Genomic DNA, 13,437 nt, shown 5'->3' with positions numbered 1-13,437 from the left:
CCTAGCAGCCACAGGTAAGAGAACACAGGCATTCACAAGATGGAACTGAAAGCAAATTAATTTATATAAAAAAAAATTAAAAAAAAAAGAACAAAGAAAAGAAAATTTTACAGAAAACTTTGAACAGAAGAAAGGTGCCAAGATGCAGAGGAAAAGAAACCCTGGGACAGGAGGGACAAAGGCCTGGCAGCAGGGACCAAGCATTGGTGTGGAGCCTGGCATCCTGTCTGCCTCACGAGGAGGGTGAGGAGAAGGAACCGGAGTGCAGAGGCACTGAAGTCCAGGGAGCAGGGCCATGCCACACTGCCCCCAAATCTTTGTCCTCATTTGGGGAACTCCTAGCTATCAGTGAGGGTCTGTCAGGCTTGGTGGGAGAGGGCAGAATTAGCAGAGTGTCCCCACAGGTCTTAAGTGCTTTTCAAATTTTCAGGATTTGCAAACTCCCCATCCTCCTAGAGCTCCCGCTTCAAGCCATCTAGGCTCTCACAGATACAACCAGAAAGAGTAGGAAGAACAGCCCCAACTGCGGCCCTTCCTTCCTCTATCGTCTACCATGGAATCCCCACAAAATAATATCCCCACCAAATACACGTGCGCTGGCATCAACTAAGCAGGTGACTTTTAAAAACAAACACAGCTGACATTCAGAGGGAAGGTCATTGCTGAGCTGTGGCCTAAAACAGCAGCAATGACAAGCAGCGGGAGGGCTCAGCATGGTAAACTGGAATGGGTGAGGGAGCTGACTTAGTGCCAAGGGGCTCAGGGAGACAGGCTTGGTACCCTAGTCCATCCCCACAGCTCGCCCCCAAACCTTAATTCCCCTTAAAATCTGCCCTTCCCCCTCAAAAAAAGTTATTTTTTGTGGACTCCAATATGTCTTTTTAAAACCTCCCTTTTAAAGGGTTTTGTTTTCACGATATCCACTTCAAAAATACAGTAGTCTGAAGGGGGCACCCTCAGAAGTGGTTAGCAGAATCTCCTATAAACATCTTTCCCTGGCCCTTCCTTTGAGGGCTCCATTTCCACCCTAGCCTCTCCCAGGCATGAGGAACATCTTTTAGTCAGAAGTCTGTGGATAAGAACTGGATATAAAACTGCACACCTCTGATGGGCATGGTGGGGCGGTGAGGGGGCATGAGGAGCTTTCCTTACGTAGTGATGAACTCTCCAGGCTCAGAGAGGTCCCAGAAGTGGGGGAGGGCTGTTCCTGGAACTGTGACCTCCATGGGGAGTGAGGGGGAAAGATGGCTGGCTGGCTCCTCACTGTGGAGGTGGCACAGGGGTGACTGTGCCTGGGCTCGGAGCTGTGGGGTCTGGAGGCAGGGGGGTGCCGGGGTCTGTGGAGAAAAGGAAGATGAATGGGCTGGAGCAAGCAGAGGAAACGAACCAGCCCCAGGCTCCACACACAAACTGGGCATGGCATGCAGTGGGTGGGTAGATGGATGAGGTACCCACTCTGTTTAGCTTCTTTTCCCCAATACCCCTTTCCACCTGACACTGGGAAGACCCCAAACCATCTTCCTGCCCCCAAGGACTCTAGATGGGGCATCTGAATGTGGTGGGAACAAGCAAAGGAATGCCATCGTCATGCGTATGGGCAGCTAGTGTCCAGGTTTACAACGGAGGTCCTCTGCGCACTGGACTCCTCCATGACCCACCAGTGAATGGCCCCAGCGTCATCCCAGAGGTGGCAGCTGCCAAATGGGGAAGTGGAGGACAGCCAGAGAGGCCCTTCCTCCTGTGTTCTAGTTTTACCAGAGTGCTGAGAACAGCTGTGGAAATTCTAGTATCTAACCCTTTACCCACCTGCCCTCCTTCCCACCATGTGGAACCCTCTCCCTCACCCTTCTCCCCTCCTGGCCCCTTCTCACCTGGCAGTGGGCTGGCACTGGGCAGGAGGTTGCCCTGAACAGCTGCCACAATGGCAGGGCTCTGGGCTGCGGCGGATCCGAGCCCCGGCCCGAGAGGCAAGGAAGATGGCATGGTGGTGGTCGCCGGCAGGTTAGGATGTAGAGGGTTCGCCATGGACACAGGCAGGTTAGGTGGGGGGATAGTGCCCGGGGCAAACGGGAGATGGTGGTGATGCCCATGCAGGTTAGGGGGAGGGGGAAGGTTAATACTAATGGAGTCAGCTAGACTACCAAATGGGATGATGGATGGAGCAGCAGGAGGAGGAGGAGGCGGCATGCCAAAAGGCAAACCCAAAGGAGCATTACCCGCCACGCCTGGGTGCCCGCTGCCTGGCACTGCCCCTGGCATCATTGAGGGAGGAGTTTGTTGGTTGGGGAACGGTGAGGGGCCTAGAAATAAACAGAACAAAGACATGAGAGGAGAAAAATCTTACACAGCAGCTCAAGCTTCCCTAGCCTGACACCAGAATAGAACTCCAGGTAAGTCTGGGAAGATATCCCTGCTGGTCTGTGGACATAATAACGGAATCCACCTGTAGAAACTTATCGCCGGGCCCAGCAGGAATTCCCTTCAAAGGAACCAGAACATTTGCTTGGCTCTCTGCAGCCAACAAACACTGCAGGATGCATACTCACCGTGGGGTCCAGGGGGGGGTACCCCTGGTGGGACTGCCCCAGGCTGGGAGGCTCCAGCTGCTTGTGGCTGTTGTGGCCCTGCAGTTGACCCTGCTTGCCCGATCTGCTCAGAAGGGCCCAAGCTTCCAGGAGGGGCCCCACCGCCAGCAGGAGCAGGGGCCACAGCTGCTGGAGCCACAGCTAGACCATGGGCCGTGGGAGGCCCAGCAGCCCCAGGCGGGGCTATGGGCTGGGAGCCTGGGGGCAGGGTTGGTGGCTGCTGCTGCTGCTGCTGCTGCTGGTGCATCTGCTGGAAGTGCTGCTGCCGGGCCCTCATCTCTGCGTACTTCAGCTGTTCCATGTGGAAGGCCTGCCGGTCGGCCAGGAGCTGCTGCCTCTGGTACTCCAGCTGCCAGTGCCAACAGAATACGGTCAGCAGGTCCAGATCCTTGGGCAGACGCCTCGGCCCCACTTTTTCTTTTGGAAGACCCTATTGCTCAGGCTGGTGTATCCCCAAGACTGACCCTTGCGCGCACCCCAGTCCACAGACTCCCAGCCACCCATGCTGCTCCTCACTGCACGACTATCTTTTTGTTTTTGTTTTGTTTTGTTTTTCGAGACAGGGTTTCTCTGTGGTTTTGGAGCCTGTCCTGGAACTAGCTCTTGTAGACCAGGCTGGTCTCGAACTCACAGAGATCCGCCTGCCTCTGCCTCCCAAGTGCTGGGATTAAAGGCGTGCGCCACCACCGCCCGGCTTGCACGACTATCTTCTGGTGTGGTTCCGGTTCGTTTCAGTCCCAAACTCTGAACTTGTTATTATTCTGATTTGAAAATGCTTCCAGTTCTTATGAATTCAAGTTCTCTTCTCCCTTCAAGACAGGCTAAAATCTTGACTATTCTAGTGAGCCATCCTACATGGGTTCACTGGCCTCTGAATTTTGTTTTTGTTCTGAATCTCCCAGATTTGTTTAGTTATTTATTTTTAGAATTGGGGTTTCTCTGTTATCCCTGGCTGTCTGGAACTCACTATGTAGACTAGGTTGGCCTTAAACTCACAGAGTTCTTTGCCTCCTGAGTGCTGGAATTAAAGGTGAAGATTTTAAAGTTACTCTTAACAATGTGTATGGACATGTATCTGTGTGGGTGTCTGAGAAAGTCCCCCAGGGGCCAACATGGGTCTGTTCCCAACGACTCAGCCAGTCTACCCCTTAGAAAATCTTCTAATATGAATTTTCTGGGTAGTTTAAGTATTGTTAACTGTTTTTGATACCTCCTATTAAATATCTGATGTCTCCAGGGTCCCCATCTTCTACTTCTTTTTAAGTGCTCAAAGAAACTGACTTGATACTTGTCTGTCCCATCTATTGTCCAAATTTACATCCCTAGTATCTTATCACCTCTTAAATCCATTCACTCACCCAACTTTAGGAAACTCTAGTAGAGAGGAAAGCACTCTCCAGTCTAGAGATGCTGCAGCAGCCAGAACCCAGCCGCAGCCCAGCTGCCCCACTCTCCTCAGCCTCACCCCTGAGCCCAGCTGCCCCACTCTCCTCAGCCTCACCCTGAGCCCAGCTGCCCCACTCTCCTCAGCCTCACACCTGGGCCCAGCTGCCCTACTCTCCTCAGCCTCACCCCTGAGCCCAGCTGCCCCACTCTCCTCAGCCTCACACCTGGGCCCAGCTGCCCCACTCTCCTCAGCCTCACCCCTGAGCCCAGCTGCCCCACTCTCCTCAGCCTCACCCTGAGCCCAGCTGCCCCACTCTCCTCAGCCTCACCCCTGAGCCCAGCTGCCCCACTCTCCTCAGCCCTGAGCCCAGGCTTCTGGTAGGCCTCCAGGTTCCTGCTCACTCCTGACTGGAGCTACTCACTGCTTCTCGCTCCCGGTCCATTATTGTCTCTAGCTCCTCAAAATGGCGGAGTTTAATCTCTAGTTTCTTCATCTGGGTCTCCACCAGCAGGGCCACCAAAGACTTGATCTTCCTCTCCTCCACCGCAGCCAAATGCTAGGTAAGGAATGTGACGGGGTCAGCCAGAGGACTCAGCTGCAGACACTCCAGGGGGAGAGGGAAGGGCAGAGGCTGGCAGGTTTAAGAAGGAAGGAGCTGTGACCACAACTTAGAACACTATATTTTTTTAAATATAAAAAGCATGTAGAAAAAGAATAGCAAGAAATAAGACAGGTAAAAGAAATCAAAGGGCTGGAAACAGCCAACATAAGAGATTTAAAAGGTTAAAAGAGATGACTAACTCATTTAGGATAAAAATTCAAGGGAAGAGGCCGGCCCTAAGGAGTGAGAAGGGAAGGTCTAGGTGAAGTGGGCAGCTTCTCTGAGGAGACCCTCACCTTGGCCTTCACTGCGGCAGCGGCCAGGGCAGCGGCAGCAGCTGTGGAGAGGTTCCCCTCACCAATGTCTCGCTCCACCTTCGTTCTCCTCTCCCCCTCTGACTCCACCGCCTCCTTCAGCACTTCCTCCTGTCCTTCTTTCGGCTCCTTGTCTTTCTCAGGATCAGCTGTGGCAGGACGAAGGCTGACTCAGCCTTCTGAGTGAACATCCCGCTCCTGCCCACACACACCATGCTGGGTGGCTCACCTGCCGGGTCCCCGTCGCTCTTCTCGGACTCCTTCTCACTGTCCCCTTCTTTCCCTTTCTCCTCATCCTTCTTGGGAGCCTCACTGGCTTCCTCCTTCGCTTCTTCCTCTGCAATACCTGCTCCTTCCCGTGGTTCCTGCAGTTCCAGAAGAAGAAAGGAAGACACTGGAGGATGCAGTTCTCACAGGCCCCGGGCTGTAACTGACTCTGACTTACTGCTCCTCTGTGTGCATGTGTAGTGTGTGCTGCATGGACATGTAAGGGTGTGTAAACCTATGTGTGAACATGCCGAGGTCAGAGCAGGACAGGGGTATCTCACTGCCCTTAAAGACAGGTCCACCTTCCAATGGTCCCACAATGGTGTATCAGGAATGTAAAACGATGCCAAACTTGGTTTTGGTTGTTTTTTTTTTGGTTTTTTTAAGATAGGGTTTCTTTGTGTAATAGTTCTGGTTGTCCTCGAACTTGCTTTGTAGAACAGGCTGGCCTTGAACTCACTGAGATCCACCTGACTCTGCCTTCTGAGTGCTGGATTAAAGGCATGTGGTACCATGCCCGGCCAATGCCAAAGTTTACAAAGGTGCCAGGGATACTAATTCATATTTGTAGAACAAGCACTCTTAGCACTAACAGTCTCAGCCCCACACGACCCCTCCCCCCTCCCTCCAGGAGACGGCCCTTCCACTGGATCCCTTATCCCACAGTCTGTACCCAGCCTCATCCAGACCCAGGTCTCTCCCTCCGTACCTTCGGCTCCTTCTTCTCATCTGCTGCCTGGCCCTCTGCCCGGGCCTCATCAGTCCCACTTTCCTCTGGACCCATGGAGAAAGGAGAGAAAGGAGAGAAAGGAGAGAAAGGAGAGAAAGGAGAGATGTCTGTAAGTCCCATCTACGTGACAAGTTCTCAGCAGACAGAGCCTCAAGGACAGGACCAGAAGGAGTCACAGTCCCTAGAGTGACTTCACGAGGACAATAAACCCGCGGACTCTCTCCCATTTGTGCTGTGATGGGCAGACCACACGGGACGGCACAGGGCAGCCGGCTGGAGCTGGCTCTTGGTGATGGGGAGAAATCTAAAAGCCAGTGCTCACCAATGCGCTCGGGCTCGTCAGAGGTGGTTCCCGCAATGCCGCTGCTTTCGAGACCAAAGGCAGGATCTGCCTTGCCTGTGACCTTGGCTGCTTCTTCCACTTTCCGCACATGGGCTTCCACCAAGGCTGTGGGCACCTCTTCCTTCATTTTGGAGAACTCTTCTGTAAGACCCAGAGGGGGAGAGGCTGGGACGAAGCAGGAGGCCCGTTCTGGTCATCCCTGTGAACGCTTTCTTACAAGCCCATCTTCCTCTAAGAGCAACATGGAGTTTAGACAGGTGCCTGACCTAAGGCAGCAACAGACAAGGCCAGCAGGGCAGCCAGACTTGAGAAGGTTTCACTCTGAGTGTCTAACCCTGCAAAACAAACCAAGAGGGCCGGCCCCCACACCCCAAATTACCTAAGGCTGACTTCGCAGCAGCAGAGGCGACGCGGGGGTCGACGACAGAGGCCAGGAAGGCAACAGTGCTCATAACAGGGTTGCCCGACTGACTGAAGGGGATGGGCTGGTAGGCCAGAGGGCCTAGGGAGGCCTCCGAGTCCTCCAGGTATGGGTCTTCAATGGGAAGGCGAAGAAAATGCAAGATGCACTCATCCTGCGTGCGGCTCCCCACATGTTCAGACACTTTGTTCCAGTCATCCTTGTACATTTCCAGAGCCTGGTGGGAGTGGTGGAGACACAATTCCGCTTACTCAGCCACTTCCCTCCAAGGTCAGCTCCCCCCATCCTAAGGGCATCTGGCTTCAAAGCTCTTTGTGTTCTGGTATTTCTGTACTCGGCTGGATCCAAGGGGGATCTCCAAGTAGCACTAAGAAAGGTTACGGGATGATAAAAAGGCTCAAATTCCTGACCTGGAGCTGTTCCTGGGACAAATGTGACCAGCACAGAGAGGGGAGCTGCTGGGCCTGGTGCTGCACTCACACCAGAATGCACGAGAGCTCCCCACTCAGGGGCAGCTGGCACCCCAGACACTTTGTCCTCACAGCAGAGCTCTCCTTGCCTTGCCCCAATTACCTCCAGGAGCAGCAGCGTCTCCTGTTCTGTCCACTCCCGAGTGGCGCTGGCTGCAGCTTTACTCTGCAGAGAAACAGGTGCGTCAGTCAGAGTCAAACTGTGTGGAGCCAAGGCTCTCAAGCCCAGGCCGACTGCACCTCATACCTTGGAGGTGACATTCTTCTTTGTATACATGTCTGTGCGCAGTCCAAAGTTCTGCATGTCCGTGGGTTTCTCTTTGCCTTTGTCAGGAAAGTTGAGCATTTGTTGGGAAGCAGAGCTCTGCTATTTATGGAAGGGGAGATGAGGAGCACATGAGTATAAGTGGTCACAGGAGGCAGAGAGAGAGAAAGAGAAAGACAGACAGAGACAGAGAGAGACGGAGAGAGAGAGAGAGACAGAGAGAGAGAAGGAGCTTCTTCCCCAAAGCCAGGGGTGCCCTGGCAGGACTTCCTCCCTTCCTGCTGCAGCTCCTCTGCCCTCTGCTCTCTTGTCTCTTCTTTCCAGGCAGGGGCCCCCCAGTGAAGGGGCAAATAAATAGCCCAGCGGGGTCTGCACCCCACCTACCAGCTCTGGCTTGCCCTTAGCCGTCTCTGGCACCAGGTCATCCAGCTCTTTGCCCTTCCGCCCAGCCTTGGTATCAGCATCAACCTGGCGGCCCTGGGGGACAGAGCTCGGCGTCATGGAAGCTGGGCAGAAAGTGGGCAGGTCAAGGCCTTGGAGGCCTAGAGGTGCACTGGGCAGCCACAGCTCTGGGAACACTCATGCCACTGTCCCATGCTGCCTCCAAGATTAATCAGACATGTAGTTGGCATGATAGACATTTGTAGTCACATGTATCTACAGATGCTCTAAGGAGCTGGACGGCAGATCCTAATCCTAGATTCAGTATCTTGTATGAGCCACGCAATGTTTTCTTCTCTGTCTAATAATGTATGGAATGGAAATGGAAGAAAACAAGGTGACAATAATTATGAGGCAAAAATGAAAAAATATGGGAAACATGACAAAGCGTAAAAACTTCATACGAGTTATGGCAAGCCATGTCTCTATCTGTTCTATCCCCTGCGTTAGCCTGTCTGTTCCCTGGGATAAGGAGCAACTTCTCTCCCTCAGCAAGTGTCAGGGCTAACAGAAGGATGAAACACAAGGGCTGACCCCTGTGGCCCCTTTCTAACCCACTGCTCAAGAAGAAGCCCTACAGCACCCCTGACTCAGTACTCTCAAACATACACAAATAAAAAGTGAACAGAAAAAGAAAAGTCCAAAGAAGTCCTGTCTTACCCACCCACCCTTGTCCCCAGTACCCCTCATCCTACCTGTGGGGTCTTGGGCTGAAGAGGAACCAGCCCTGATGGTGTGTCCGCCAAGACATGGAAGTGAGACGTGGGTGGAGGCCCCATTGGGGTTGGTCGGCTCTCAGCATCTACCTGGTAGTTAATAAGACCCCATTGTTCCAGGAAGGCATGGACCCTGTGAGAGAAAGGAAGGGTGGGCCATATGAGACAGCCAGAAAGGAGGAAGACTAGTGCCATCACCTACTCGTCACTGACAGTGACACCCAGGTACACATCCCCAGCCTGGACTTCTCTCCATGACCACATCCTAGTGACCATCTCCTCCTAGACGGCTGGTAAAGTCCATCCAACTGCCTTTCAGCTAAGGACACAGCCCTCTGTCCTATTTTACATCACATTTCCGATCCCCTAAGTACTGTTATGTATGGCAGGGGCTTTCTCTAGGTGTGTTCTCCTGCTTATTCCCTATTTTCCTGAAAGCATCTGTAGCTCCGCCAAGACACACACAGCCGTCCTCTCCAACTCACTCTCCACAGAAGCAAGACCCACCTCATGATAGCGCAGACATCACCTGCCAAGTTCCGCCGACAGGCAGTGGATGTTAGATACTCCTGGGGATTCAGTCGATAAGTGTCAATCATGAAGTTTCGATACGCCAGGTAGCTTACAAGAGTCAGAGAGACGAATAAGAGGAAGAAAATTAATGTTTGTTGAGGCCCAAGGGGAGGAAAAGTGAGAAAAGTGCTACCGATCCCTTTTGTGTGACAAAGAGAGAAGCCAGGGCTACCTAACTCCACGGAGACGGCAAACCAGGTTCAGGAAAAATGTCTGTTTCCCAAGACACTAAAAAAGTCCTTGCCCACGCAACTAGCCAATCAGCCTGATGCTGGAGAAGGACCTTAAAGACTGCTTTTTTCATTTTTTTTTTTCTGGTTTTGAGACAGGGTTTCTCTGTATATCCCTGCCTATCCTGAAACTCCCTGGGTAGTTCTAGGCTGACCTTGAACACAGAGATCTGTCTGCCTCTGCCTCCCAAGTACTGGGGTTAAAGGTGTGCACCACCACTGCCAAGCCGTTGATTTACTTTTTTTATGTGTATGGGTGTTTTGCCTACATGTATATCTGTGTACTACATGCATGCCTGGTGCCCAAGTACGCCAAAAGGAGTTGTTGGTTCCCCAGGAATTGGAGTTGTCAACAGATGTGCGCCATCACATAGGTGCTGGGACTCAAACCCAGGTCCTCTGCAAGCGCGGTCAGCCCTTCATCGCTGAGCCATCTTTCCAGCCTTTACGGGTTGCTTTTGTTTTGGCTCTTGAACTTTTTACTTACAATTTTTTAAATTTATCATTTTCTGACACAGTCTTGTGTAGTACAGGCTAGCATTGTGTAGACCGTCTTGTGTAGTACAGGCTAGCCTTGTGTAGACCGTCTTGTGTAGTACAGGCTAGCCTTGTGTAGACCGTCTTGTGCCTCTGCCTCCCAAGGGCTAGGATTACAAATGTGTAACACTGTACTTTTTAAAGTTAGTTTTTACATATGCTAGTTTTCTCCATTATTTACTCTTATGTATTCTTTACCTGTACGCACTTGCAGTCCACAGAGCACCTGTGGAGGTGAGACGGCAGCTTTCATGAGCTGGTTCTCTCCCGCCAGCACGGGGGATCAGGGACCAATCGCAGGTCAGACTCAAAACTGCTACACCGTCTCACTCCCTCTCTCTCTTCTGTCTTTTTAAAACTCCATTATTTCTTCACACACTTCACACATTTGTATTTGCAGTTGTGTGTGTGCATGAGTACCATGTGGATCCCACCAGGCCAGCTAGCTCTTTCTCTTGTCATTTTTTTAATCAATTGTGTGTATGTGTGTATGCTCCAAGGCACAAGTATGGAGGTCAGAGGACAGCCTATGGGAGTCCACTCTCTCCTGCCATATGGATTCTAGGGACCCACACAGCTCATCAGCTTGGTGGCAGGCACCCTTACCCACTGAGCCATCTCACAGGCCCTTTTTGTTTCTTTTTGCTTTAAAAAAAAAAAAAGATTTATTTTATTTTAGGGGCCAGAGACAGGGCTCAGAGGTTAAGAGCTCCTTCTTGCAGAGGACCTGGCTCAGTTCCCAGCACCCACATGGAGGCTCACAACACATGTAACTCCAATCCTAGAGGATCTGATGCCCTCTTCTGACCCCAAAGGCACCTTGCACATACACAGAGAATGTACAGAATACATGTATGCATGCACGCATAAATATATTTTAAAATATCGAGGCTCACTTTACTGTTAATTATCTGTGGGGTATGCGCATTGCATGCAGGATCTGAGTTGTAAGTAGTTGAGAGCCGCTTGACGTGGGTGCTGGGAACCAAACTGGTCCTCTGCAAGAGCCAGTGCACACTCACAACCACGGATTATCTCCACACAACACTTCTTGTTTTTGTTTTTTGGTTTGAGACACAGTCTCACTATATAGCACTGGCTGCCTTAGAACTCGCTCTGTAGACCAGGCTGGCCTTGAGCTCACAGAGGTCCGTCTGCCTCTGCCTCCTGAGTGCTGGGATTAAAGATGTGTGCCACCATGTCTGGCTTTTTTTTCCCTCTTGAGACAAGATTTCACTTTGTAGTTCAGGTTAGTCTGGAACTTGCTTTGTAGCCTAGACTGGCCAAGAACTTATGATCTTGCCTTAGTCACTCAAACGTTGGGATGTAATTTATATTTGAAGTTATAAAGATTTAAAGCCAGATGCCAGTCTTATCATGATAATGATGTCAAGTTATCCCTAACTTAAGACACCCCTGGTGTGACATGGGATGTCCGTGGGGAGCTACCTGTGTCTAACATATTGTAGCCCAAAAATGGCAGCTTCTGGGCTAGGGCTACGCAGATCCCAGCACGGGCACGGGACCACTCATGGCGGCCTCCAGTTCCAGCTCCAACAGATCCAACACCCTCTTCTGGCCTCTGTGGGTCTGCACCCACATACACATATACACAGACAATAACTTAACAAATAAAATAAATCTTGCCAGGCAGTGGTGGCGCACGCCTTTAATCCCAGCACTCGGGAGGCAGAGACAGGTGGATCTCTTGTGAGTTCTAGGCCAGCCTGGTCTACAGAGTGAATTGCAGGACAGTCAGGGCTACACAGAGAAACCCTGCCTTGAAGAAGAAAAATACAAAGCCAAAAAAAAAAAAAAAAAAAAACCACCCCAATCTTAATATTAAAAAGGTAGCTGTTATAAATTATAAAATCAGACTCTGAGCCAAACTACAGGTCAGACCCTGGTTTCACATCTTACTAGCTGTGTGAGCTCACTCAGGTGATACTGTCACCTGCTCCTCCTGCCAGCATCCTAGTGTGTAAGCTAGACACAGTGGTCACCAGCCTCCTGAGACTAGTCAGTGCTGGGGCCGCTCTCGGGGACATCAGCAGTTCCCACTCGCCGTTCCTGAAAGCAGGTGTGGTAACGGGACCATGTCATCTGGTAACCAACTCCCTGTCCTTCTGACGAACCCCGCCCTCCTCAAGAGGGAGAACAGATGCCCCGACCCCGACCCCAACACACACAGAGGGAGGCTGAGCAGCAGCAGGCGCAGAGGGAACATCCCAGTCCCAGTCTCAGCCGTCCTGTCAAGTCTCACAGTCAGGTGTCTTAGAAGAGCCAGAGGGATGCATTAGAGTTTACAGCCGGCTCAAGGAGGGAGTGTGTCCCACATGGCACACAGCAGTGATCAATTCAACACCAACATCTCACCCTGGCCCTGGCTGGCATCAGATGTGTGGACGAGATTGACTTACAGAGGTCTGCAGACAGCGCTAGGACATAGCTCCTGTGCACATCAGGCCCAGGTTCTGCTTTGGAGCCACATCCCCGCCCTGGACCTTACATACTACTCTTTCAGAATGCACTCTCTGGTATTACTCAGAACTGGACCTTCCCTTTAGTTCCTTCTCATTTTCTTTTTTCTTCTCTTTGAAAAAGTCTAGCTAGGAAGCCCACACTGGCCTCAAATTTGAGTTCTTGTTTCAGCCACCCTCCCACGTGCTAGGACCACGGACAGACGTGAGCCACCAGGGCTGGCCTTATCTTGTTTTCTTACCAGGATTTCAACCTAGTCCTAGTCATTTACATTTAATTAAAGTTGCTGCACACACTAAGGTCATGTACATTACAGAGAACAATTGTGACTAGAACTCTCTGAAGCCCACAGAAGGGCACACCTCCTCACACCTGAAGCCCACAGAAGGGCACACCTCCTCACACCTGAAGCCCACAGAAGGGCACACCTCCTCACACCTGAAGCCCACAGAAGGGCACACCTCCTCACACCTGAAGCCCACAGAAGGGCACACCTCCTCACACCTGAAGCCCACAGAAGGGCACACCTCCTCACACCTGAAGCCCACAGAAGGGCACACCTCCTCACACCTGAAGCCCACAGAAGGGCACACCTCCTCACACCTGAAGCCCACAGAAGGGCACACCTCCTCACACCTGAAGCCCACAGAAGGGCACACCTACTCACACCTGAAGCCCACAGAAGGGCACACCTCCTCACACCTGAAGCCCACAGAAGAGCACACCTACTCACACCTGAAGACCATGCTTTAAAGGCTCAGGCTGCAGCTGCCTCTATCATGTGTGCGTAAGCCTGACAGAGAGCCTGCCTGGATATTGCTAAATCTGGAAGGGTGAAAGCAGAAAAGGCACCAAAAGACAGCCATGAGCTGAAATCTTACATCTCTGGAGTCTTGGACTTGTTCTTGCCGTTGAAGAACTCAGGGAGAGCCCTCCGCTCAATGGCGTGAACACTGCAGGAGAAATCACAATGGGTCAGGAGAGGGTTTTAGGGGTGGAAGAGGAGCCCTAAAGGGAGTGTGGTCACGAAGCAGCCCTAAACTGTAGAGAGGCCAGAAACTCCTCAAGTGCTGGAG

General features: G+C 51.9%; 1 protein-coding gene across 8 annotated transcripts in view; it reads right to left on the bottom strand.

Moving 5' to 3' along the window:
* Positions 1-42: 42 nt before the first annotated feature.
* Positions 43-13,437, bottom strand: part of Smarcc2 (SWI/SNF related, matrix associated, actin dependent regulator of chromatin subfamily c member 2) — a 28,267-nt gene continuing 14,872 nt past the window's right edge. The window contains exons 15-30 of one of the 8 annotated variants that reach the window (XM_041665041.1): positions 13,243-13,314; positions 9,048-9,161; positions 8,520-8,673; positions 7,768-7,860; positions 7,366-7,482; positions 7,222-7,284; positions 6,607-6,865; positions 6,207-6,368; positions 5,864-5,928; positions 5,117-5,252; positions 4,870-5,036; positions 4,394-4,528; positions 2,547-2,934; positions 2,217-2,300; positions 1,872-1,937; positions 43-1,337 (exon numbers count right to left, since the gene is read on the bottom strand). In XM_041665041.1, coding sequence (XP_041520975.1) covers positions 1,261-1,337; positions 1,872-1,937; positions 2,217-2,300; positions 2,547-2,934; positions 4,394-4,528; positions 4,870-5,036; positions 5,117-5,252; positions 5,864-5,928; positions 6,207-6,368; positions 6,607-6,865; positions 7,222-7,284; positions 7,366-7,482; positions 7,768-7,860; positions 8,520-8,673; positions 9,048-9,161; positions 13,243-13,314 — 2,152 coding nt within the window. In that variant the 3' untranslated portion in view covers positions 43-1,260. Of the gene's footprint in view, positions 1,338-1,871; positions 2,301-2,546; positions 2,935-4,393; positions 4,529-4,869; positions 5,037-5,116; positions 5,253-5,863; positions 5,929-6,206; positions 6,369-6,606; positions 6,866-7,221; positions 7,285-7,365; positions 7,486-7,767; positions 7,861-8,519; positions 8,674-9,047; positions 9,162-13,242; positions 13,315-13,437 lie in introns of all 8 variants that reach the window. The other 7 variants (XM_041665035.1, XM_041665008.1, XM_041664999.1 and 4 more) reach the window with 7 other exon arrangements.

Source organism: Microtus oregoni, unplaced genomic scaffold (genome assembly GCF_018167655.1).
Source record: "Microtus oregoni isolate MIOR12 unplaced genomic scaffold, Mior012 000001F_ref0000356, whole genome shotgun sequence".
NCBI lineage: Eukaryota > Metazoa > Chordata > Mammalia > Rodentia > Cricetidae > Microtus > Microtus oregoni.
The sequence above is the reverse complement of the archived record's forward strand: the minus strand, read 5'-3'. Positions and strand labels throughout refer to the sequence as shown.